The following is a 27,856-nucleotide window of genomic DNA, read 5'->3' as shown; positions in this document are numbered from 1 at the left end:
TAATATAAATAAACGTAGAGTTCTCCGGTTGCGGGCGTGCGTTTGTATTTTGTTTAATCTGCCAGGAGCAGCTTGCTTAGAGATGAGTGGGCGGGGCTTAGAAATGCAACAAGTTACAAGCTCTACTCCGGGGCATCACAGACACTTGAACTTAAAAGTCTGCATGTCAGGTTGGCCGACTGCCTTTCTGCGACAAGCCTGACATGTGCACTCGAAGCCCATCGCACTCTGTGAAAGAAGAGGGGGCGTGGGCAGCCGCAGCTCTCTGCACTCAGACTGAGCGCTGGGTTCACCTGCTCAATCCAATCCTGGCCCTGCTCTCCAGCGCCAGCAGCGCCAGGATTGGCCAGAACTTGCAGCACTAACGCCACCTGCACGTCATCATTTCTCCCCTCAGTTTGTTTCTAACTACCACCCGCCTGTGGCAATGCAGGAAAAAGATAGTTGGGCTGGGGTAGAGACAGGCTGTGGGCATGAAAGAAGGGGCAGTAGGCAGACCAAGAGGGCATGCTTCCTAGAAACAATTGCGGCCGTTGAGCTGCATCATAGGCTGCATGAAGGAGAGGTTCAGGAACAAGAGAAGGCCTAGAGGAACGCGAGAAAGTCTTCCTTGGTGGCCTCCGGAAGGGCCTGGGATCAGTGACCCGGGACATCACGTGAGTGCTGGGGGGCAAGCGACCCGGGGCTCTGCAGTGCTGGGGGGCATACGTTAATGTAAAACGTTCCTCAAATTGCTGTGTCGATCGCGTTTTGTGTTTGACTTCTGCTTTCCTCGTGAAAAAAGAAAAAAATACCTCGGTGTTCACACTTCAAAAAGTATGCAGGGTGAAAGATGGGGTCCCACACATGTACTCCACTTTGGGCTCCAGCACCCTCACATTTAGTTTAAAATGTTAGGGTCCAGCACTCTAATAAAGGCATTGGAACTGCAATGATATTTAATCACGCTCCTTTCCTTTTACACAGAAAGGAGCTGCAGCGCCCGTAGAGAAGGAGGCAGGAAGAGCAGATGTTGTTAATATGTGTGTGAAAGAAAATGTGCAATTTAAAAGCCTTTGAGTGTCATCTGTCAAGAGCGCTGCCTTCGGTGTAAAAGGATTTTATATCAGATCATTTGACGGCCAGGGACACTGTCAGATTTTAACATCTGAACTGTACATTGTGATAGCCTGTTAAGTGGTGCAGAGTGGGAATTTTGATCTTGTTGCACTCTGTTGAAAGGGTCACATAATTGAAAAAAAATGTCACTTTTATTTGTAGAATGACATCTTCTCTGTCCCTATTAAACGAGCTTCCTTGCGTTTAAATATAACCCTTGTTAGCATTTTAACAACAACAGAAGTGTGGCAGGAGAAGAACGAAGAACAAGTCAATATAATTGCAATAAATTGGTGCCCGTTTTGTTTTCATTTGCAGGGCTTTTATAAATGAGACTCCTAGCTCCAACATTCCCCATGTTTATGATTAATTAAAGGAAATCCTAATTTTCACTGCAGTTTAAGAATGTTTGAAATAACGAACTTTAAGGCCCACATGCATCATTGCATCCGTTTGCGATTCCTAAATTGCGAAAATTAAGGAATCGCAATTTAGAAATAGCAAACGGCAATGCATGAAAAAATTGCATTTATTTTTGCGATTCGGTATTTTTCCTTAATTGCGATTCACAATTTGCGAATCGCAATTAAGGAAAACCCTTCCCATTGATTCCTATGGGCCAAAAGGCCCATAGGAATGAATGGGAATGCATTCACATTTTGCGAATTTCAAATTGCGATTCGCAAAATGTGAATGCAATTTTAAGGGTGCAGGGGGGGTCCAAAAGAACCCCTCCCTGCACCTCTGAAATGTAACTTTAAATGCAATTTGCACACACACATGCCCCAAGGGCATGTGTGTGTGTAAATTAAAACTTTCAAAAATGCAATTTGTGCATATTTGAAAGATTTCGGTAAATTAGCATGAACTTCATGCTAATTTACCACTTCCAAATTACGAATTCGCAAATGAAAAATGATCATGCATTGCATTTAAGAAATCTGAAATTGCGATTTCTTAAATGCAATCGCAATTTTAGAAATCGCAACATGGTTGCGATTCCTAAAATTGCGAAATGAATGATGCATTCCAAATTAGTCAATTGCATTCGCAAATGGCCTAATATTGCGATTCGCACCGTTTGCGAATGCAATTGACGTTGATGCATGTGGGCAATATTGATTTGATGAATTTAAAAAATGGAGAAGGTACTCCACTAAGGTTGACAGTTCACTTTTCAATTGCATACTACTTGGGTATTTGGGTACTAGTGCTAATAAGTTGAAACCTTCTTTATGACAGTGCGACTCGCTCCCTGTGCTTGGTGGCCACAGGTCACTCACCCCAACCTTTCACGCCCTACCACTTTCAAATGTCACCAGCCGCCACTGAATACAAGGAAGTCCGAATAGCAAACACAAAGCCAAGTTTTTGAAAGATTATGGTTGGAAAATCATGATGGTTCTCCTGAAGGGAAATTCCCTAATGCTTAGATAGTTCCAGACGTGGAGTCGGGGGAAGGTTAAGTAGCAGGCTTCAGCACGTAAACCGTCTAAGGCAAAACCAAAGGAAGGTTTCAATCAGACAACAGAGAAATAAGATAAGCATAGGGTCTCAAGAAAGGCAGAGGGACATCTGCCTTCAAAGGTAGACCGGAGCAAATCTGACGTTCTCACAAAGTGATGCACATTTAAAACATAACATTTTATAATCTGGAAACTTCTTATGATTCCCACAAAGCAGGAGCCAATCAAAACTAAGCATTCACACAAACTCCTGGTGATGGCCCTTTTCCTATGAGTCAAACAATGGAAGCTTTTAGCGCCGTGGCCTTCATAGATATCATACAAGATATGGTACAGCTCAGCTAGTCGGGCTTACACACAGGTGTTAAGATATACGTTTCAGCTCGTTAAAAGATATTCATTAAGTAGGAGTTCGTTTTTTAAGCAAGTCTGTTATGAGTGTCTTAATAAATTGGGTTTTGCTCCAAATCCTCGGGTTTTTGCATTGATCCACCCCAGTAATTCATCTGTAACACTCTCTTGATGAAAAGTGACACCAAATGTCACAAAGTAGATTTTGCACTGTGGAAACTTCACCTTTCCAGTCCAAATCCCCTTTTGCATTGGATAGTAAATAGCATATAATACATTGCTCTAGTCCCAGTGGAAAGCCTTCGTAAATATGGTTCTGAGCTCTTTCGTTAGCCGGTTCCAAAACTCTGCTGCATGCCCTAAACAGGACATTCTACTCAGGCAAGAGCTTTGAATAAAACGAACCAACCAGTGTAGAGCATGATGGGTCAGAGACATATTGTCAAGCATGCATACATGAAAAAGTTGTTTAAAGTCTAGAGAAGGCGTAGAGCAGGTCCACCGTACAGTCTTTTGGTGTTAAGTGTGACATACCAAAGGCAGTAGTATCCTGCAACCTGTGTGGAACCACTAAATGTGGGAGGGTACAACATGAAGTTGCATGATGTAAAATTAACCCTTTGACAACTATTTTATCTTTTATACAAGGGTTACGTTGAAGTTCAGGATTTCTTCTAGGATCCTCACCTTGGCCGAGGCCGTTTTTATTTGCCCAAGTCCCGGAGACAATATTTTGGATGCAAGTTTCTTGTAGGCTGTGGATTGGTGTTTCTTAAAAACTTTATACTATCAGTATCAAGAAGCTAAGTAGAGAGGGCTGCCTCACAGAAATTTGGAAAAAAGGTACGTAAAATACAAGCATCTGCATATGCATAGCTTGCAAATGTTGCCAAGTCACGCACATTTGTTTGTGACTTCTTCATAGTGTAAGCATTGACGACTACTTGGCAGCAATGGGTGTGCATAACTTCCCCAAAAGAATATTAAGAAGACTCGCCTGGGAAGATTTGGAGAGAGCTAGTGCTCACAAGGATTCTAAGGGCTTCTGGGAAGTCATAAATCATCCTTTTCTTACAGATGCTGTTAGAAATATGGAATCAAATAACAGGGGAAACCTGGGTAGACCATTTTTCGAATATATTTAATCCGAAAACTGTATCCATGCAAGACCAGAAAGATAATATAACTATTAACTTGGAAATTGCGTATCAATTGAGCTCATCTATGTCTGTCAGTGAGGTCGAAGTGGCATTGACAAAGGGTACTGCAAAAGCCCCAGGGCCAGATGGGGTACCCCTAGATATGTTTAAAGGCAATCCCCAATTACGGGCTCCATTGATGACAAACGTTTTTAAATCAATGATAGTGGGTCACATCCCAACTACATGGAAAGAGGCTGTGGTGGTAGCAATATACAAAAAAGGCAGCAGGAATGATCCTGTATGCTTCAGGTCTATATCCATAATTGATGCAACATGTAAAGCGCTGGGGAGGGTAATTCTCGCCCGTCTGTAAACTAGGGCCAATGACTCTGGTGTCATAACGCAATCACAATATGGTTTCCGGAAGGGGATGGGAATGAACAAACAATGTCTCAATCTATTTCTAGTTATGGGTAAGTACATGAAGGCCAAGGGTGGGTCGATCCACCTGGCCTTCATGGACTTATCCAGCGCTTTTGACACAGGTAACAGGGGAAAGCTGTGGGCAATAATGGAAAAAATGGGCTTCGAGGAGGCACTCATTAGCCTGCTACATAGGTTGCACTCAACAATCTCTGTCTCCATACATTATGGACCAGGGGGTAAAAAAAACAGGCCTATAGCGTCCACAGAGGGTGTTAGACAGCGTTGCTTTTTGGCTCCCTTTTTATTTCTCCTACACACAAATGGGGTAGAGACATTTTTATTAGAACAGTATTTGGACTATCCGATTATAGGAGGTAAGCCAATTACCCCCTTTCATATGCGGATGATACGGTACTGATGACTTAACTGCTAATAGCCTTCAAAAGCTTTGATTGGTTTCACCGATTTTATGATGGCATTGGATCTTAAAGTACATTTTGGCTAGTCTTTTATCATGGTGTGTGGCCCAAAACAAACAAAAACGAGAAAATGTGTGGTAAAGGAAAAGATTATAGATAAGGTACCTAACTTTACGTATTTGGGGAATGTTTTAAACTATAAATTGAATTGAGACTACCTGATTGCAGCGAGGGCCCTACATACTAGTAGCATTATAGAGGGTTTGTTCTGCTTTGCATGTAAGCTGGGACATAACCCGGTTGCAGAAATACTTATTTTATATAAATCTAAATTCCGGTCAATTACAACCTATGGGGCAGGGGTATGGGGCAATAAAAAAAGCAGCCCGCTACAAATCCTGGAAAATAAATTTCTAAAAAGATTACTGATGGTCCCTATCAGTTCGCCTACAAAATTATGTCACTCTGAATTGGGAGTGGATTATGTTAAAGACAGAATACAAATTGGCCCATGGATCTTATGGGGGAAAGTGTGGTCCTCAGAGGAATTGTCATTTACTAGAGCGAATATTAAGGATTGTATGAGTTTGGATAAGGCATTGTCTATCCCTTGGCTCTGTTATGTTAAAAACGTATTTAATAATATTGGTCTGGGAAACTATTATGATGAATCCCGAAAGTATACAATCTAATATGAAATTAACTATAAACAAATGCTTATTACAACACAATAAGAATGCCCAACTTGGCAGACAAGTCCTTAATTTATCGGCAGACAAGAGGTCTGGAATTCTACTTATCCTTTACCACCCATACACAATCACGCTTCCTCCTGACTAGGTTTCGTTTCGGTACTCTGCACTTTCTTGTGGCTTTTCCTAAACAGACAAGTTGTTGTGAGAGGCTGACTCCCTGTTTATGTAATAACTCTGCCCTTACAAAGCACAATGCACGTTATGCTCTTTTGAACATTATATAAGGACATAAAAGCTTGTTTAATAGGCCAATCCTGAAGGAAATTTGTCCTTGTTCTCATCAAGAGGGCTTTAATTATTTACAATCTTTGCCATCGCTGTAGTTTGCAGTGCTGTGCTTAATTTGATCAGAACTGCTCTATCAATTAGAAAATGTTATGAATTTTGTTAGTGAAACATGGCCGTGTGACTATGGCTTTAAATCCATCCTGTAATTTTTGGAGGGACAGAGAATATGCTGAGTATTTAAAATCATGTTTTAACTTTTTTAAATTGTGAATTTATATTTTATCTACCCTAAATGTTGTATAGAAAGTTTTAAAGATGTTTTGTTTGCGATGTATCCTTTTATGATTCAATGAATCGAATAAAGGTATTTTGATGATGATGATGAGTATATCAATTGATTATAATGTAGTTACCTAATCCACAGTTGTATTTGTTCCGGTTTTAAGTCATGCATATTAACATGTATCCTACAGATGTGAATGTTCAAACTGAGAAAATGTGAAGTAAGCTTCCCTGGGTAGGCATGTACTGAGGCTGCAACACTGTATCCCTACAGAAAAGAAAAAAACATAGTTCTTATATACAGGAGCGTATTTATTTGGAAACTTGTTCATGACTTTTTAGGAAATATTGCAAAGGTAGAGCGAAATGAGTTGCTTATGCAATCATGAAAATGCCTCATTTTTAAATACTAATGCAGAACAGCTATTCACCTTGTGTTTTTTCTCTACCAGCTGACGTAAACATCATAAATGAAAACGCTGAAATCATACACCTCACTCCAGTCACAACTGAATATTTTGACCAAAAAGTAGATAAAAAGGAAGAATTCTGTGACCGATCCTGTGACGAACTAGGAACCATGTTTACAGAGATGAGTGGGTTGCGCATTGTTGTGAAAAATCTAGTTGATAACCTACAGAAAGTGGTAAGTACAAGAAAGCATTGCAAGGCCAATACATCTCAGTAGTTTTTAAGTGAAAGCTTTTTTTCTTTTGAAAACTTGTGCCTATAGTTGCCTTGCGGAGTGAGCGCATGGATAGATAAATAAATGAGCTACATATTTTTGTGAAAACATTATGGTAAGTGTTGCATTCTTGATATTAGCAATCCATGGGACTGCAACCTTCCAGGATACCCAATATGAATAAGTAATTACTTTTTTTTTTTACAAAGAACTAGGTAAATAATAAAAGAATGCAGAGTAAGTGAACCTTAGGGGCCATCCAGGGATAATTGAAGGATGTTAGCTACTACAATGACATCAGGGGCTTATCTTAGTCAGTGAGATTTGGGAGGTTTGAATCTCAAATTCACCAACTAAAAAAGCTGTGGACAGCAAGTTGAAGGGGTGAGGTGGTCAACATGCGGAATAGACTGTTTCCACGAGGAACAGGGTCAGTACTGATTTGCCTTAGGTGGACCTCCATCTAGAGTGGTACAGTGGGAAAAATGATATGTTGAAATGCTACCCTTAGCAATTGTAATTGTTAAGACTATTTGCAAGCATTCATCCAATCACGTATTGGGTTTTGTGATTGTCAGTAGTATACCTGGATAATTGAGGCTGGGGCAACTTTCCAAGCCTACTATTGGCAATGTTTGTGAATTTCCATCCATTCAAGGAGCACTTCTATAGGTCCTGATGTACTACTTTTTTAGTAAACCAGTCACAATATCCATTTAAGAGCTGGCTCCAACAAATGAACAAGTAAAAAGACCTCTTAGTAAAATGAGAACGACAAGAAAAACCAACACAGACATAAATGACCCTACTGACGGCTCCCAGCTACCAAACCAAGCATGCATTTAAGGTGTGTCAAACCCCAAAGACCCCCTTCAAAGCTACACCCCTGCCCATCCCACCTGGTCCTGGTAATTATCACTACAAACTCATGACTGCGGTCAAATACAGTGTCTTCTATAGGATCACTTATTTTAAATGTATTCTCACTGCACACACTCTTCTTCATCTCTGCTGCAATAAGCCTTGGTGTTAGAGGTTGTCAAATAGGTCCATGTTGTCAAGGGTCAGTGTTTTCGTCCTCGCCTTTTGCAGATCACTCTATCAAGTGACGGATGGCCCCATGTTGTAAGCTGTAGTCACAAATAGAGGAGAGAGCACAGGCAAATTAATAGTTTAGGCCAAGCCAGAGCCAGGTCATGGGTCTTGCTTGGCTCCAAGAGTCCATGCAGGAGCTGAGCCATTTTGAAGAGATTGTCTCATATTTATACATTTTGTTTGCATGATATACATGCAGTTTGTCATGTAACAAACATAATTTATAAATATGATTCAATCTTTTACAAATTCAAGAAGTGTCATTCTTTAATATGCAGAAGCATTTCACCTTAGTACATCAGATTGTATCACTGCATTTGATTTGATTTATGATTTGTGCAGTGCAGCTAATGCTCAAGAAAGAGCTTCAAGACTCTATAATCTCAAATAAGCTGAACCGAAGGGCAAGAATAACCAAGCGTGTTAAAACAAAAAACGCAGAGAAAATAAGGTTTTAGTAAAATTCCGGATTTATAAGTTTTTTAAACAGCATGCGCGATTTGTTGTTGCCGAAAGCTTTCAAGAAACAGTTTTCCTTAATTTTGCTCCTGCAACTGCTGCCAGCCGCCCTTCTCTTCGTATTATAAGAATGTTTGGAGGAGGGATAGAGAAGGTATCAAGATGATCTCAAAGGTCTGGCCATTGAGTGGAACTTAAGTAGTTTTTGGACTCTATGTGGACTAGAAAAATAGACAGCTTTGTGACTGTTACTCGGTCTTGATGTGAATCCTCTTTTTGTATCAGTAGCCTGTGAAGGTCCTTCAATTTAGCTGCAATGGAACAGTGTCTGAGAATATAAAGTAGTCTTGCTGCTGGATTCTGTACCAACTGAAGTTTTCTTATGAGTTTCTTGGAAAGGCCTAGATTAGTGAGAGTTCAAGTAATCCAGTCTTGAACTTTTAAGAGCATGGATCACAGTTTTCCTAACCCAAAAATGGAGAAAATCTATAACATTGAGTAGAATTTTTAATAAATTGAAGCAGGTGAATGCGAAAGTAAGAATCTTATGTTTAAAGGACAGCTGACTGCCGGTCAATGCCATTAGTGAACTGAGATGCAAGTCAGTAATCATTTAAATCCTAAACGTGGCCCATAGTTTTATTATAGATGAAACAAAATTAGAGTCTAATAAATCAAATAAAGCAGGTGCTTGTACAGCACACATTATGAATTCACATATTTAAAAGTGCACTCATTTGTGATAGTAAATAGAAAGTGGGCTCTGTGAAATAAAACATTTTAGTTTACATAGAAAATAACTGTTTTGTCTTTCATTCTTGTATCTCAACAAGAAAAACAGACCGAGAGATAGCAGACCTGACTCAGGACTCCCAGACCGAACTACCAAGCTAAGAATCCATTATTTGGGGGGTGCCATCCAGGATACAAGTGCTTAAAAAAAGTGGGGGGACTAACCAAGCTTGGTAGCATGCAAGTAAAACAAGGGTGTGAGACATCACAGTGCGTGACATCATAGCACGTATCCTCACTTGTAATCACAGGAAGTGACATCACAACCCATGTCATGACCTTACAGGAAGTGACATAACAAAAAGTGATATCAGACCTTAACATCTCACATCTATGTTTAGTAGGTCTATCATGGGTACAATTGAATGCATTACAATATTTAACAAATGAGATTTTGCCTCGGGGTTGTGCCAAAAAAGTGACACAACCCGACGTAAAATCTGGGCCTCAACTTTTACATTTATTTTTTTAAACTCTACCAAAAAGAAATTCGCAACAAGCAGAAACGTGGCATTAAATCTGTTCTACTTAATTAATTACAAAGTCAGCATTTTTATATATCTTATAGGGTTAAGGGACCTGATGCAGAGATCTCCGTTTGTCAACTTACAGGTGGGGGACCGCAGTGAGACCTGTCAAGTCTCAAGCCAGACATTATACACCCATTAATGTACAGCTGGTTCTACAAAAGGACCCAAACAAGACACCATTATTGCGTTAGTGACTAACACATTGTCTGGCCGTATTTATTATATCTCATTAACACAATACATTTTTCATTTTCATATTATATTACAATATATACAGAATAGCATTGTGATTGTCACATCAACATAACTAATACACTAAATTCCTAGGAAATAGCACATAAATAATACTTGAAATTACCTAGCAAATACTCCAAAGGAGTCATGGTTGACCACCCCTCAGGCCCCTTGTGGCATCGACTGATTCAATTTACTTATATCCGGTATGAAACCCTGCTGGTCTCTCAATAAGTTGTTCTTTACAAGGCAAACTTAGTGGCTTGGGACAGCATGACAGCTGGCCCACCAAAAAACCATACCAGAGCAAATCAGATACAGGGATACCCCCCTGGCACCAATTGGAAGATGGGCCTTGACAAAAAGGCCGTACCTTGATCCCGTTGTGCAGCCACCATCTCCCAGTATACCCAAGACTGTGTAATGGAGTACCCTGGCTGGCTATGGACAATCGCTGTAGCGAACATCTTCAGCCTTCCAATAAAGATGGTAGAATTCCTGCCCCTGCTTGAGCTAAAGGCTTAAAAAACTGATTCCATCCTGATTCGCCTGCACTTATAATCTTCATGCCAAGGTTGTCTATCTGTTTTGTGGCCAAACACAATTCCTCCCCTGCTACAGGCCTGGGCGGTTTTGTTGTGAGCGATGCCATGAATAAAATGTCACCAAATTCTTCACAGACTACTTGTTGCCATGGATTAACAAATGAACCCTATCCATGTGAAGATATTGTTAAAGACGCCCGACTAATTCAATTAATTCATGGTCTTAGAAGCCAGTTTCAGCCTGAAGACTATCCCCCAGGATGACATGGGATCCCACAATGACCAAGCCCTAACATCAGTTAGCCAATCATGACATTTCCCTCATAAAGTTCTTTAATAAGATTCTCCTTTCAAAATGTGCAATCATTGCCACCGATATGGTGGATGATGACTGCAGGTGGCTGTAGCAACCTCCTTGATAAACTGCCATAGATCACTGAAGCAGTGATTGTCTCTTGTCGCCGCAGCAGAACTGAAGATTTGCTTTTGTTGCCTGTCTGCTAAAGTGGTTTAGGGCAAGTTGGCTTTGCCCACAGAACCAAAAAATTACCAAAGGATCCATGCACTGGCTTAAGTCATGAGACCTAATGGAAATATTCATAAGAGACATAGAAAATGGCATGGGCATCCATTATATGCACTTCATGTTAAGACACACGTAGCGCAGCTTCAAACCTCTGTTTACCACCTTATGATCCTTTTGGGAAGTCGCTGTCCCATACTAAAGGAGGGTGCATTGCTATTTGATGAGTAGCACACCTGTGGCGTTAGCTGATAAGGTGTGGATGTCATCTGGAGATGTATCTGCAGGCTTCTGTGCATTTTGGACACTTGGGGCACCAACCATTCATACAAGATTCCTTTTGCTGTTCTCCCCCTGTTCTCACAAAATAATTAAAGGAAGGATAGCAATATAACTTTTGCCTGCTATTTTAAATTCCTTCACCTTCATAGCCTGTTTCAAGCTTTTCGATTTGTGTTTATTAATCCAGACATATTTTATTAATCTGCTGATATTGCTTGTTTTTCTAAACACCATTGACTGAGCATTGATTACCCCCAGAGTTCCATAGACTTGGAGTTAAGAACTGCTGCGTTCTATGTTCATGAGTGACCTGAGCTCAGGAAAGGGGAAGTCCGAGCATATTTCTGGAATTGATACTTATAGGAGTCCCTATGGGACAGCAAGTTGAGCTAGAGCTCTGACGTGACCCATGCAAACTGAACTCTAATGCAACCTGATATCAATAATTACATTTCTCCTAAGAGTGCTAGTTATAACATATATATGTGTATCATGACTAATAGATCATCAACAGATAACAATAATCAATTCATATGGCTTAGAGACTTCTCCTCAGCTGAGGTTTTCAGCACTTACCAATGTGGTTCCCAACTAGGATATGCTTAGAGTTTTGAAATGATTAGTCCTACAGAATATACATAAGCTTGTGATAATTGGTGAGTATATGAACATTCTCCAGTTAAAATTAACTATGAAACCTGATCTTATACCTATTTATATGACAAGACATTTGGTGACTGAAGAGCAGTTGTGGGAAAGAGGGGGCAGTCTCAAATGTATTACTTGAATCTCCCGGTAAATGCTAAAGTTGACAGTGGATGAGGTGGGACGCACTAGATACTAGTTTCCCTAGCTTTAATTCTCTAAGTATACAACATCTTGCCGTGTACGTCGCCCATATAACTTTCCTTGCACTGTGTGAACCATCGAGAGTTAGTTTAATCGAAGAATCGGCTGTAAAGCCCATCAGTGATACAGGTATGTGCCAAATAATTTGCTTCACTCTAATCTTAGTTATACATTGTCTGCTATGAACAGGGCCCCTGGAATTCTGTGAAAGGGGAGCACCACATTATGCAGCAGGGCTGACTAAATTATACAGCAAGAGAAAGCATTTAATGTAGTATAATGTAGCACAATTTGTGATACTATTACTCCATTATTTTGTACTTCTTACACATGGAAATACTGGGCAAAGATTTCCCCTCATTAGTACCAGTTTAACAACCAAATACATGCTGGAAAAGGAAACAGAAAGATGACTGATTAACTTTTGCAAAGGGCCTTCCTCTACCCGTGAACCCACGTCATTGCATTTTTAGTACATTTTGATCTGTTTGAGCTGGAAATATTTCTTTGTTTTTTTGTGTTAAAATCTGCAGATTATGCAGTAGATTATGGATTATGTGGCAAATGCGGCAAATCCATGGTTATGCAAAAATAGGCATGGCATTGCATATTTCTAGTGGCCTAGCTATGACTCGCGATTGTTTTCGACTCATGCAGTGTACGTTTCAACCACCTCTCCATTAAAATCAACTGACAACATATGAACTAAGAATCTTTATGTGTACGTATGCAATACTGATTGATTTGGAGGGAAGCAGGATTCTTTAAGTAGTAAGTAACACTTGTTTAACTGTTACATCGTCCTGTTAACTGTAGGGGTTATTAATGGTGTTAACTAGAAGGTCTTGTAGTTGTTTGCTAACTACTTGGCCTCAATACCAGACACTGCGGGCATATTATCAACAAATAGCGATATTTATCGCTAAGTAGGGTTTACATGCAATTTTTTTATCGCCGCGCATCACGGGATTTTATCGCTGAGATAACGTGCTATTAGCAACGTTTATCTCAAAAGTGATAAAATTCCTGGCGATAGCTGCAAAATCCGCGAATATTGCTGAGAATACAGCGATATTCACGCATTATCGCTAACAGGGTCTTAGCCATTATATCCACCTCCCATTGGATATAAAGGCTACGAACTGGTCTGAGCAGGTGTTAGTTTTTGGAGATATTCGCGCTTAGCGCAAATATTTCCAACACTACGCCTGTGTTGCTAATAGGCGATAGCGATGTTAGCGACTGCTTTCAGTCGCTAACACTTTGGATACGCCCACTTTGCATGTCATTAGCGATAAATATTGCAGACATGCAGCGGGCCCCATACCGCTCGCTATCGCCTACAAGCTGTCGCTAACTGCTGTTAGCGACAGCTTTCTAATTGGGCAATAGTATTATCGCCGCTAAAGCGGCGAAAATTGCCTATCGCCCCCCTTGATAATATGCCCCTGCATTTTTAGATATGAAGGACTGTGAATTTTCTGTTCTAAAGAATTCCTGACCACTACAGGCAGCGTGGTAATCCCAGGTTTCCACATTTTTGGGGAAATTCGTGATTGGATAGTTTGTGTTCAGAGGAGGTCTTGCAGGAGTAAAACCATATTTCTACTTATTTTTTCTAAAAAACAATTCTTCTAAAATATGCTTTTCTAGCAAAATAAAAAACTATCTAGTGAATTCTACATTACAAAACAGATCTACAAAGTCTCTGAATCCTTTTTTGTGAAAATTCCACGGGTTTGCAATTGAAGTTCATGTGGACGTTTAGGTTGGGATTCTCGAAACCTTTTAGAGATTTCTATATCCTGCAAAAATGTCCTTAAAAGAGGAAGTTGTTTTCTTTGATAAATGACTGTTTACTTGGAAATGTTCATAGAATGTTTATCTGAAATGGGCATTTAGCGGAAATGTTTCTAAAAGTTCAAAAGTTTACATTTTTTGAAAGCTTCTGTGTAATTCTCCTACAATTGTAAATTAATTATTTTGCTATAGGAACAACATACCATTTACTTTTTACTGTGACACCACAAACACGAGGAAGAATTACACATGCAGTGATTATTTTCTCCAGTTTTATATAGCATTCATTTTAGGTACGGGGGAATGAAGAGATTTGCCCAGAATCACAGAACGTTGTTCAGACAGCAGGGGTCGAACCTGGTTCCCCAGTTCCAAAGTCAACAGCTCTGGCCCTAGCGCCACTTCCTCTTCTTATATACTCTGGGCAAGTGACCAAGGCACACGCTCGCAGGCCCCGGAGACAAGTATGTGCCAGAGTCTCAATTAGTTATACTTTAGCCCCACCCTCTGCCTGGTGATACAACTGCCCTTAAAAGGATCATTTGTAAAACCAGGAATGAAGAATGAACGAAATATCGAACCAACAATAAAAACACCACGCTGCGTCCCCGGAAGCCTCCACCCCCATGTCCAGTTCTCTCCTGCAGTCAACACTACAGAACCAAGTGTTCATTGCCAGGACCTGTCCCTCCTCACTTCTTCTCCTGCATCAGCCACACCTGTACAAGATCCCTGACACTGACGACCAGCGGGACTTCTGAGTATTAAAGGAAAAAGTTTCCCAATGTCTCTCCCATTACTGCAACTGGAGCTACTGAGATGTGCCCTTCTGGCAGGCCGATGGGAAATCATATCAGGTGGATATGGTGCATAAACGGCAATCTGCATTGATCCCCACCACAGTGCCAAAAAGAAGGGAACAGGAAAAGAAGAAATCCGGAATAGAAGAAAACCGGTGCCGAAAGGGTAGGGGGTGCATCAGCAGTCGTACGGGTCAGCTAGCAGAGAAAGGGCAATCAGGTAGCCCTGCCCATTATTTAGCTTGTGCTGCTGCCACTGATCCTCGCCCAGGTGACCCCGTCGATCCCATGGCAACCAATCGCTGTTGACAATGGAAGACCACCAACAATTGAAAACACAGCCCCTGTTGGCCTCAGCCCCGGATTGTTCCAATTAGGCCTGCACATATCTCTGGGTCCTGCAAGCATGTGCCTTGGCCCCTTGTACAATCTCAGGGAATAATAATAATGGTAAAATAATTCTGGAGGTTAATTAATTTGCTGGAGAGATCTGTGTTTTGTCTAGTCACAGTTTTGAAACAAAGTATCATAGAGGGTTAATATGTTTCCTGCAAAGCAAATTATGCAATACGCAGGTTACAGATTTTTATTTTTATAAATGGGTAAGTGGGTTACTGCTTTTAACACATATATCCTTTTGTTAATTACAGTTCATAAATTGTAACCCTTCTACTATTATACAGTGAGCTATGAAGGACATGGGTCTCCCACACCTTGTAACCCTCACAGTCTCATTTAACACAACCTGTACATTGATTGACACACACATGATGTATTGTCATTGTAGAATGTGTTCTTGTGATGTAAAGCATTCTGACACCTGGCATTAGGATGAGTAGCACTATAAAGGAAATAAACAAAATAGTTGTATTTAAATTGTTATTTGTGGAAATACTCGTACAGACACCAACACATCTGACATCCTTACAGTACATACATATCTCCTATATACAGGGACTGAACAAAGTCAAAAGTATGCCTCGCTTAAGTACCTGTGAACTGATAACAAGTTGTGTGCCTTAGTTTCCCCTCCATTGAATTTAGATGTGAGGATCCAGAAAGCTCCAAGCCAAGGTACTCCAACAAAAGGAGGCCTGCTGTCCCTTTAACTTGGTCCTCTCTTATGTGCCCAGCTTGCATCTGATAAGCCCCCTGCCGCCTGCACGTTGCTGCTCGGAACAAAATCCGACCATGTGCTGTTGCCGCTGACTGTGTCCTGGTGTCTGAAAATTACATTGGGACAAGTTTGGCATATTTTTGTGGGGCCCAATCTCTTGGCAGGGTAAACACGTCCACCCTGTGAGAATAGTGAGTAGACGCTGTCTATTCTCATGTATTCTCGATTTGTGCCCTGGTGTCACCCTTGAAGCTAAACCCATGAACCTACACTAGCTAGTCCTGCACTAAATACCTAGTCCTAAAGGGCCTTCCTATTCCACTCTTTTTGGAACATCATTTTCACCCAGCCAGACACACAGAAATTGTCTCCTGTCATAGCTAGCGGTAGTTTGAAGGGGTGACTCTTTTATAATAAATACATTGGAGACGAGGTTCTTTCAAATGGAAAAATAATTCCTGCAAGGAGAAAGGTTACATGCACCAAAGCAAATTTGTTTAACATGACACTGGCCGAATTTTGCACCTGGTGAAAAAAGCCAAGGAGTACATTTTGCAAGTATGAGTAATCATTGACGTCTAAAACTATCATTGATGTCCTTTATTACTGCTCGTATCTTTTGTTAATCCATAAAAATATAAATCTACTCATAGGAGTAATTCTCCTAGAACATATTTTCGACATTTCAACTATGCACTTTATGAATCGTGATCCATATTAGCACTATATATTGAGATATGTCATGGCTTCATTGCAAGCTTCTGTGCTGGCATAAATGTCCAGTTGTTAAATATATTTTGTTTAATAAACTCTATTCATTAAATAAAATAAATAGGAAATTAAACTTAACAAGTTCTTGTATTTACATGATTACTTTTTTTAGTTCAAAGAATTATGTTGTCATTTTTCTAAACATGACAGCACAGTTAAATCCATTGAGCCTTTCCGGTTTCCCTCCCTTCTCTAAACAATTACATTATCCAATCGAAAAATAAGTAGCTTAAATGTCCCTTCACCCCTCGAGCGGTGGTACCAATAGCTCTTCGTTGATAATACTCATCATACACATTTATCACAAGTTAATCAGATTGTATCCTCCTACCAGTGGATTTCTTTGGCAATCACATGCTTAATCTACTCATTTTAAGAACAAATTCAAGTTCTTCAATGTTACTGGGTGAAGTAGTTCACTGTTGTCCAGTGTAGATGTTTGCAGCATTTAAGTCCATGTTGTCCTGAGCTGTTTAGGTTTTTTGTTTGCAGGAAAGAGTTCCACCGCCAACAGCTTCCTCAGTTTCAGCCCAATTCATTCCTATGTGGTGCATTGGGGTATACGCCTCCTTTAATGGGTGACACCACTCAATGCAACCTTTTTCTTCTCCCTAAACTAAAGTATGTAATCTGGAGCACCCCATACTCGTTTGGAAATGCCTTTTTCAGAAGTATAGCAGTGTCTTACTCCCATTGCTGTGGAATGGTGGATCTCTGTGGCCGGTCAGAGAAACTCACGGGAACGCGGATAGGATTGAGAGAGGGTTTTATTGATTTGAACACTCGTCTTTGTCTTAGGGTGCACCTATTGTAAGTGAGGGGGCTTTCGTGGTCCTTCTTCTCCGGGGAAGTACGTTTTTTGCATCTCTCCGGGGTCCTTCTTCTCCACTCCAGCTTGAGCGGTTTTCTCAATAGGTCCGGCAACGTCAGAGAAGGAAAAGAAGATAGCGCAGTGTCAGGTGGGTGTTCTATATTCACAGTGTGCAAGGATAGGGGGTGAGGAAATACACACGCTGCTCAGTTTAATCAAAAGGGTCTGTGCCGAGGTGCATTCTGTGTTCAAAGTAGGGGATGAGAGGGATGTCGGACGGGTGACTCAGGGGGGGGTTTGATCCCTTCTTTCCCACCCACGCCGAGATACGAGCCCGTACCTGGTTAAGCCACACTTCCCTTGAAGCGTGGCTCGGAGATTCGCCTTGACGTTGGCCTCCTGGCTTTGTAGTATTCTCGATGGCGTCCTCTCGCTCTCGCTCACTTCTCCGTCCTGGGACCCTCGCCGCTTTCTCCTCCTCTCTCGCTACTCCTTCGCCTCCAGGTGTAAAACACACTGCCATCTCGCTGGTTCCGGGAGATTCTTCTTCCTGGAGCTCTACGTCACGAAAGGGGGCAGGGCTAGATCCAAATTCCACCCAGTTAAAGGAACAATGCTCGTTTTCCTCCTCCGGCATGAACACGCTTGACTTTGCCTTGTCCCAATACTCGAGGGCTGTATAGGAAGATAAGAAAGGGTTGAACTCCTCTGTCTTGGCCTGCTTCACCCCGTCACAATCTCCCAATAATCTCACTGGCCACCAAATAGAGAGACGTTTACGACCAATGGCTTGCACTGCTGGATATCTCAAGATGCTGTTGGGCTTCTAGTTGATAATTTTCAAAGAATGGGAACGTTTGTCTTCTGATGAGCCCTCCCTAACAATAGAATGACACAAATGCAGATTATTCATTCACATAAACTGGAATTCCTCAGATCAAAGTGGGACTCAGATCATTTACTGACTCTGATTGGGAAAAGAGCAGGGCCGGACTGGGAATCAAAACCGGCCCTGGCATAGTTCTCAGCCCCTGCGCTCTTTGCCAGGGCAGGTTGCCTGCCGATTTTGTTACAGGGACGATTTTGCAGCTCCGCTGCAAAAACGGCCCTGTAACAAAAACAGACCCCAGGGGCCCAAAACCGGCCCCCACCCGTGCGGCGCACCAATCAAAAATTAGCTAGCATTCGCGCCAAGAATTTTCAATTCTATTAAGGACACGGAGGCGAGGATTATGCTTCTCTTTCTTTACTGTATAAACACAGCAGCCAATAAAGATACAGTTTAGTGCAATAAAAACTTCAAAGTCCATGGTGCTTGGCGTAGCCACGCCCCCTTCAGCACCCATAAGAGCCTAGGTCACACCTTAAGCTTCCTCTTTCTTTGCGCGAACTGCACAAGTCCATGAACCATAAACAGTCTATAACTTCTCCAACATGGAAAAAACCGGAACCCTGGTTCAACATCATTATTCAACGGAAGACTTCTTACTCTTTGTTCTTGTCATTGCCTGGAAAATACGAAATAGACAACCCGTAACTGCTATAAATAACAGAGTATTCATAAACACAACGGGTGGGCAAGCATGATCATACATTGAACGGGTGGGATAATCCTCGCCTCCGTGTCCTTAATAGAATTGAACATTCTTGGCGCGAATGCTAGCTAATTTTTGATTCTATTACAGGACCGGAGGCTTCAGATTATGCTAGTTTAAAGCTGTATTAAATACCACAGAAGTAATGTCTCCCACCGTCATATAATAGAACTGTCTGAATGTCGACTCAGACGACCAATCTGCACAATGCATTATATCTTGAATATTATCCCCCAACAGATATGATTTTGAAGCCATGGCACCTCGCACCGAGTGCGCCCCGAACAATTGAACATCAATACCAGACTCCTTTATAATAAATTTCAACCATCTTGCTATAGTAGCCGAGGACACAGGCTTAAACGGCTTCTGCACAGCTATCAAAAGCTGCGTGACCCCCGCGGGCCGTATGGAACGAGTACACTCCTCGTATGATTTCAAGCATTGGACCACACATAGTTTTGGATTACTAGGAAAGGCATTGTATTCAATGTGTCTAGACAGTGTTTTCGTGCGACCTGTGATAGTAAAAGAAACTCCTTCCGGAGTAAATACTCTACCTGCTATATCCAAGGCACGAACGTCCGATGATCTCCTGCACGCCGACAAACATAACAACATCGCTAACTTTGCTGACAACTGTTTCCTAGAAAGCAAGTCGTTAGACGGCCAGTTGTCCAGAAATTTAATAACCGCAGAGACATCCCAAAGCCCCGAATATTTGGGCTTGGGAGGGTTCGCCACTCGTATGCCCTTAAGCAGCGTACAAACCAAGGGGTGCATACCCACTGGTTTCCCGTCAATGCGAGCGTGTCCCGCCGAGATGGCCGACCGGAAATTGTTCACGGATCTGTTGGCCAAACCGCTATTTGCTTTGTCGGACAAGAAATTTACTATGTGAGAAATTCCTGCCCCCACGGGATCCAGATCCTGTTCCACGCACCAACATAACCAACTCTTCCAGGCTGAAGAGTACCTTTTCCTCGTGGAGGGACCCCAGGCTTGCTTAATGTAATCGCTAGCCGTTCCCAAAATTCCAGGCACGTGCCACCGTTGCCTGAAAGCCTCCATGCCATCAGCGTGAGGCCCTGGGACATGATTAGCGGGTGTTGCTCCCGCGCTGGTCCCAGCAATAGCGTCTCCGACCATGGAAGTCTCCTGGGTAGGTCGCAACACATCTCAAACAGCATCGGGAACCATGGTTGCGACTGCCACAGAGGCGTCACTAGAATCACCTCGGCCTTCTGCTTGAGAATATGAGAGGCCACTCGTGGGATCAATAGAAAGGGGGGAAATGCATAGTTCACCGCCCTCGACCAGTCCTGCAAGAATGCATCCGTCGCCTCTGCTGCTGGATCCGGCCTCCAGCTGAAAAACCTGGGAAGTTGACGGTTCAGTCTGGATGCAAATAGGTCTATCTGGCAGGGACCCCACAGGTCCTGCAACCAATTGAATATCTTGGGCAACAGCTGCCAATCGCTGTAGTCCCGAAGATGTCTCGAGTTCCAGTCCGCTACTACATTGGACTGCCCTGGAATATATTCTGCGATTACCGAGATCTGATGACTGAGACAATAATGCCAAAAATCCTTGTCTATCTCTACCAGCATGGACGATCTCGTCCCCCCCAGCTTGTTTATATACCGAACCGCAGACACGTTGTCCATCCGAAGGAGGATGCAACACGAGTGTTTCTGGGGTGAGAGCGTCTTGATCGCGAAGGAGCCTGCTAGGAGCTCCAGACAATTTATGTGCAACTTTAGTTCTTCTTGCTACCATCTTCCTCCTGTGGAAACTTCGCCACAACGCGCGCCCCAGCCCCAACGGCTGGCGTCCGATTCTATGACTACTTCCGGCACGGAGCCGAAGATGGTCCTGCCGTTCCACGCCTCCATGTGGTTCAGCCACCATTGCATCTCGTCTCGCACTTCCTGAGTCAGCGGGATCAGGTCCGAGTAGGCCAGCCCTCTTTGAAGGTGCTGGATTTTGAGCCTCTGCTGAGCCCTGTAATGTAGCGGGCCCGGAAAAATCGCTTGTACTGACGAGGCCAACAGCCCTACTACTCTGGCAACCGACCTGAGAGAGGTCACCTGTTTGCTCAGAAGAGATGTGATCTCTTTCTTCAAATCCTTCAACTTCGACTTCGGCATACTCAACTGTGCTATCCGCGAGTCGATCACAAAACCCAGAAAGTCCATCTCCTGCGACGGAATCAGGGCTGATTTGTCCCTGTTTATCACGAATCCCAGATCCTGGAGGAGGGTTATGGTCATCTGAAGATGCCTCAACACCAGCTCTGGACTGTGAGCTAAAATTAGAATGTCGACTAGGTAAATGATGAGACGCACCCCTTGCTCTCTCAGGTGCGCCACCACTGGCTTCATCACCTTGGTGAAACACCAAGGAGCCGAGGAAAGCCCGAAAGGAAGGGCCGAATATTCGAACCAACGTCCCTTCCATTGAAACGGAAGGAAACGCCGGTGAGGGCGGTAGATGGGGATGGAAAGATAAGCATCCTTCAGGTCTAAACGTACCATCCAATCCCCTGACCGTAAAAGATCTGTTAACAGATGGATCCCCTCCATCTTGAAATGGTTGTAGACTAGGAAGTAATTGAAATCCTTCAAGTTTAACACCAGCCTGTGACCTCCGCCCCTCTTCTGTACAAGGAAGATATTGCTGCAAAACCCGTGCGGGTTGTACTCGCACCTCGCTATGGCGTGTTTGTGCAGTAATTCTTCTATTTCGCTGTCTATAGAACTCGTCTCTAGTTGGGAAAAATGGAGAACCTTCGGGGACGCCCTCTGTGTGGGGTTCTGATAGAAAACTAGGTGAAACCCTTGAATGGTCTGAAGGACCCATGCATCTTGAGTCAGGAGACTCCAATTGTGTAAGAAAAACATCGTGCGACCCCCCAAAGGCATGCAAAAGCAATCCAGAGCGCTCACCTGAATTGTTGTGGGAGTGGAATCCTGCCCTGTTGCCGCCTGCATGAAACTTGTTTCTGGAGTATCTGCGACGCTGTGGGTAGAAGGTACCTCCTCTTGTCGAGTCCCAATCACCTCGACCTCTTCCGAAGTCACCTCGGGGGGGACCTTGATTGCCGAAACGGCCTGGCGAGCGTCCCCTTCCTCGTCCGGCCCTATTAAAAAGGCTATTCTGCAGGGCCCGCTTGATGCCTGCTTGGGCCTTGTCCAGGGAAGTGAAGGTTCCCACGTACTTTGAAACGTCCTTCACAAAACGATCTCCAAAGAGATTGCCCTCTGCTAGGGGACCCGGTTCAGCTGTAGCTAACTCAGTCAAATTCGAATCCATTCTCATCAACAGCGATTTGCGCCGTTCCGATGACACTGCGCAATTAGCATTACCGAGGAGACATATGGCGCGCTGGGTCCACCCCGCCAGAATATCCGGATCGATAATGACGTTGGTCTCTTTGGCATGCAAAGCCATTTCTAGGATCTTGGCCAGGGGCCCCACCACATCTAACATCTTATCCTGGCATCCCCTCCAGGCGCGATCCAAACCCTTCTTGGGGTCTTTGGCGAACTTCTTTAAAAATGTCAGCATACTGGCGTCGATCTCCGGGTTCTCAGCAACACAGTGGGGAAGATCAGGACGGGGACACTCAGACCGCAGTCTGTTACGGACCTCCTTATCGAACCCTTTTCTCAGATTCTCCTCTAGATACTGCGCCACAGCCGGGGCCGGGACCCACTCTGTGGAGCGGGGATGCATAATTTCCGAAGGGTTGAAGGTAAACGGAGTGTCGGGAGGAGCTGGTTCTGAAGCCGAAGATGCAGATTTCTTTGCCCTCTTCTTCGGAGGCTGCTCCTCATCCGTGTCGGTAGTGTTAGTGGTGTCAGTGGTGGCGGTGGTATCAGTGTCCACGTAATGCTGCTTACTCTTCGCCTTACCACTGTTGGCATAAGCATGATCTGAATTGGACGGGGTCGGAAGAGAGCCAAAGCGCTGGAGTGTGGCCATTGTTCTGAGGAACCTGCCTGCAGAGTTGGTGTCTGCTTCTTACCGGGCTTGTGTTTGACATAGCCATGGCGCTTAGCGAAGCTCTCGAGCTGCTTGGTGATCGGCTTTAATGCTGCCGCCAATGCTTGTTGTACAGTAGCAGGCACTGCACTTTCTACCGCCTTACTAACTGAGGCCTGGACTGATGCATCCAGGGCCTCCACAATTTTGTCCTCTACTGCAGCAGACTGCTGCTCTGCATAGGTTCCTTCCTCCGCCTCCTCATCATAATAATATCCATCATCCTCCATAGTGAACTGCGATAAGACTGAGAATATACACCTTAGTCCAATAGAGGTAGGCACTAGAGGAGTCAGGGGGGGGTCAGCCCCAAGCACACTGTGATATTATAATAGAGTCAGGTAATAAACCCCCTCAGTAGATGCTGTAGTCAATTATTACAGCCCAGAAGGGCGTCAGAGCCAAAATATATATATATGGAGCGTGTGCCACTCCAACCGAAGGCAAGGACTGTTATTGCAGCCAGTCAGGCGTTCAAATAACCAACTCCGACACTGTCCGGTGTGTATAAGGTGGAAAAAACGGCCTTCGGCGTGTGTAGCCCAACGCGCGCCCAAATCCTACTAGAAATTAGCCCAATGGGCGCGCGTTGTGCTGCACGCTCCTGCCGTGTGGTTTGCGGCTCGCTTTGGCGGTCGGGCGATCAGGGGAGCCCTCGCACAGCCTGCCTGGGGACAAGGGGAGACGATAAAGCCCCAGGTAGGCGTGACCGGCAATCGGTCCTTGTCCTGACTCTAGCGCCGCTAGGCGCACACTCGTGAAACGCCGGAGCCGGGCTCCGATCCAGCGCGAACGCGCCTCTCAGACTGCCCGCCTACGGCGGGGAACACACACCGCGGGAACACCCGCGTCGATCTGCAAAAGCCCCAATTAAACTGAAACAGGCACTAAAAACCAAACAACATAAGCGCTATCCACAAGGGCGCATTTGCAAACGTTTAAAAGCGAAATCACATGCAAATCGTCCTGAATCAGTCATAAAACTTTCGAAAACAGCACACATGCATAGATAAGGGGCTGGGCACTTAACTCTTGCTGTGTGAGCAGCAAAGAAAGAGGAAGCTGAAGGTGTGACCTAGGCTCTTATGGGTGCTGAAGGGGGCGTGGCTACGCCAAGCACCATGGACTTTGAAGTTTTTATTGCACTAAACTGTATGTTTATTGGCTGCTGTGTTTATACAGTAAAGAAAGAGAAGCATAATCTGAAGCCTCCGGTCCTGTAATAGAATTGATTGCCCAGTGCCTGCTACGGCCAGTCCGGCCCTGGAAAAGGGATTGGTGCCCCAAGGGTGGTTGAAGTGAAGGCTGGTTCCATTAGTGAAATATAATATTTTTCAATGGATTTAGTATCTGTATATGCCCTGGATTGGCAGGATTTATAACAACATATGTCACCAGAGGGGTACATTCTATTATACTTCTTGCTTATTTCCAAAGATAAGAAACTTTTGGAGGGCACAGGCTACGTTTTTGGTGATGTGTGGGTCCATCTCCTCAAAATATATTAAAAATGGGGGGACATGGCTTGCAAACAAAGATGGGGAATGCAGTCTAGCACTGCTCCGCACCTAGCCCGTTCATCTACCACCATCCACGCTGGCAGATAGTGCTAGTGCCTCCATCCACTGTTTGACGTGCCCTCGGAGATGTGGAAACCTGACCTGCCGATTATCACATCCTTATCGCTGTGGAATGCAGACCAGGCTGTGGCTGGGCCTGCCTGCATTGAGTGTGACCTGTCCTGGTAGGCTGGCTAATGCCTCCACAATATAGGAGGTGCACCACCTGAAAACTCGAACAAGGTGCTCATGTCCGCCAACACCTCCTCGCAAGTGGGGATTCCATGTGCGGAGCTGATCCTGCAGTGCTGTGGTTACCTGAGGTCACGGCCTGACGATAACTATTGAAAGTGTGGGCCCTGCAGCTGATGCAGTCAGGTGCACCCACCCTGAGCTCTCTGGCCTGAGAGATTGCAGGGCTGAGTGGAGCCTCCCCTGGCAGCCATGCTCTGACTGCATGGATGTGGGGCAATGTGCATTGCCGGTTGTCCTGGCCTCCCATTAATTAGCCCTGCCTTGCATGTTTGGTGCTTAGGGTTACTCAATCAATCAATCAATCAATCAATGGCATTTATAGAGCGCACTACTTACCCGTAGGGTCTCAAGGCGCTGGGGGGAGGGGGGTGCCGCTACTTCTCGAACAGCCAGGTCTTCAGCTTCTTCCTGAAGGAGAGGTGGTCTTGGGTCAGGCGCAGGTCGGTCGGGAGGGCGTTCCAGGTCTTGGCGGCCAGGTAGGAGAAGGACCTTCCTCCTGAAGTCGCTCTTCGGATGCGGGGGACGGCGGCGAGGGCGTGGTTGGCTGATCGGAGGTGGCGTTTGGGAGCGTAGAAGTTGATTCGGTTGTTGAGGTAGCTCGGGCCTTGGTCGTGTAGGGCTTTGTGTGCGTGGGTGAGGAGGCGGAAGGTGATTCGTTTGTTGACGGGGAGCCAATGCAGGTCTCTCAGATGTCCGGAGATGTGGCTGTGTCGTGGGATGTCGAGGATGAGTCTGGCTGAGGCGTTCTGGATCCGCTGGAGTCTCTTCTGGAGCTTGGCGGTGGTGCCGGCGTAGAGGGCGTTGCCGTAGTCCAGTCGGCTAGTGACGAGGGCCTGGGTGACGGTCTTCCTGGTCTCGGTGGGGATCCACCAGAAGATCTTCCGTAGCATGCGTAGGATGTTGAAGCACGCCGAGGAGACGTTGTTGACTTGCCTGGTCATGGAGAGGGAGGAGTCCAGGATGAAGCCCAGGTTTCGTGCGTGGTCTGTCGGTTTGGGTGCGGTGCCCAGGGCGGGAGGCCACCAGGAGTCGTCCCAGGCGGAGGGTGAAGAGCCCAGGATGAGGACCTCCGTCTTGTCTGAGTTCAGTTTCAGGCGGCTGGTCGTCATCCACTCGGCTACCTCTCTCATCCCTTCGTGCAGGTTGGCTCTGGCGGCGGCGGGGTCGTTGGTCAGGGAGAGGATCAGCTGGGTGTCGTCGGCGTAGGAGATTATGCTGAGGTTGTGTTGGCGTGCGATGGCCGCGAGGGGGCTCATGTAGACGTTGAAGAGGGTGGGGCTCAGCGAGGATCCTTGAGGGACGCCGCAGATGACTTCGGTGGCCTCTGACTTGTACGGTGGTAGGCGGACTCTCTGTGTTCTTCCGTCGAGGAAGGAGATGATCCATTCCAGAGCCTTCTCCTGGATACCGACGTTGCTGAGGCGCTGTACTAGGGTGCGGTGGCAGACGGTGTCGAATGCCGCGGAGAGGTCTAGGAGGATGAGGGCCGCTGTTTCTCCGTTGTCCATCAGGGTTCGGATGTCATCGGTGGCGGCGATGAGGGCGGTCTCGGTGCTGTGGTAGGCTCGGAAGCCAGACTGTGAGGGGTCGAGGGATCCATTCGTCTCGAGGAAGGCGGGCAGCTGCTTGTTGACGGTCTTCTCGATGACTTTGGCTGGGAACGGGAGGAGCGAGATGGGGCGGTAATTCTTGAGTTCGGTGGGGTCCGCTGTGGGTTTCTTGAGTAGAGCGCTGAGTTCGGCGTGCTTCCAGCTCTCAGGGAAGGTGGCGGTGTTGAAGGATGTGTTGATGATGTCTCGCAGTTGGGGTGCGATGACAGCGTCGGCCTTGTTGAAGACGTGGTGAGGGCAGGGGTCGGTCGGAGATCCTGAGTGGATGGAGTTCATCGTGCGGATGGTGTCTTCGGTGCTGATCGGAGTCCAGGCGTGGAGGGTGGTGGTAGGGGGTGGTTGTTCGGTCGTGGTGTGCGTTGGTTGGTTGTTGAAGCTGTTGTGTATGTCCGCGATCTTGTTGTGGAAGTATGAGGCGAGGGAGTTGCAGAGGTCTTGCGATGGGGTGATGTCGTTGTTACCTGCGCTGGGGTTGGATAGCTCTTTCACGATGTTGAAGAGTTCCTTGCAGTTGTGTGCGTTGTTGTCCAGCCGGTCCTTGAATGCAGTTTTCTTGGCAGCGCGGATCAGCTGGTGGTGCTTCCGGGTGGCAAGCTTGAAGGTGGTCATGTTGTCCGGTGTTGGTTCCCTTCTCCAGACTTTCTCGAGGGCTCGGCAGTTCTTCTTGGAGCTCTTGAGTTCGTCGGTGAACCATGGGGCTTTCTTGCTGCCGGGTCTGCTGGGCGGGGTCCTCAGCGGGGCGAGCTCGTCCTCACAGTTGCTGATCCACTTCGTGAGGTTTTCGGCGGCTTGGCTGGGGTTCGCTGAGCTGGCCGGAGGGTGCTGGCTCAGGGAGGTGGCGAGCTGGTCGGCTGTGATCTTGTTCCAGCTTCTGCGGGCGGCCTGTTGTTGGTGGTGGTGGGTCGTCGTTCTTTTGAAGGTGAAGTGGACGCAGCTGTGGTCCGTCCATTGAAGCTCTGTGGCTTGGCTGAAGTCGATGTCTGTGCTGGATGAGAAGACTACGTCGAGTGTGTGTCCGGCGAGGTGGGTGGGGGTGGACACCAGCTGCTTCAGTCCAAGATTGGCGAGGTTGTCGAGCAGGGTGCTGGTGTTGCGGTCGTTGTTGTTCTCCAGGTGGAAGTTGAGGTCCCCCAGGAGGATGTAGTCGGCGGAGGGGAGGGCGTGCGGGCTGACGAAGTCGGCAATGTCCTCGCTGAATTGGGTGCGTGGTCCCAGAGGTCGGTAGATCAGGGTGCCTCTGAGGGTGGTCTTCGGGTCGATGTGGATCTGGAAGTGCAGGTGTTCCGCAGTGGTCAGGGAGTTGTCGGTGCTGGTCGTGAGACGGATGGTG

At 45.2% G+C, this 27,856-nt stretch overlaps 1 protein-coding gene across 1 annotated transcript in view; it reads left to right on the top strand.

The window, feature by feature from the left end:
• Positions 1-27,856, top strand: part of THBS2 (thrombospondin 2) — a 728,644-nt gene that overhangs the window by 147,572 nt on the left and 553,216 nt on the right. The window contains exon 5 of the mRNA XM_086927100.1: positions 6,620-6,813. Within this exon, the coding sequence (XP_086783226.1) occupies positions 6,620-6,813 (194 nt within the window). The remainder of the gene's footprint in view (positions 1-6,619; positions 6,814-27,856) is intronic.

The sequence above is a fragment of the Lissotriton vulgaris genome, chromosome 6 (genome assembly GCF_964263255.1).
Source record: "Lissotriton vulgaris chromosome 6, aLisVul1.2, whole genome shotgun sequence".
Lineage (NCBI taxonomy): Eukaryota > Metazoa > Chordata > Amphibia > Caudata > Salamandridae > Lissotriton > Lissotriton vulgaris.
This window is presented reverse-complemented; position numbering and strand designations above follow the sequence as displayed.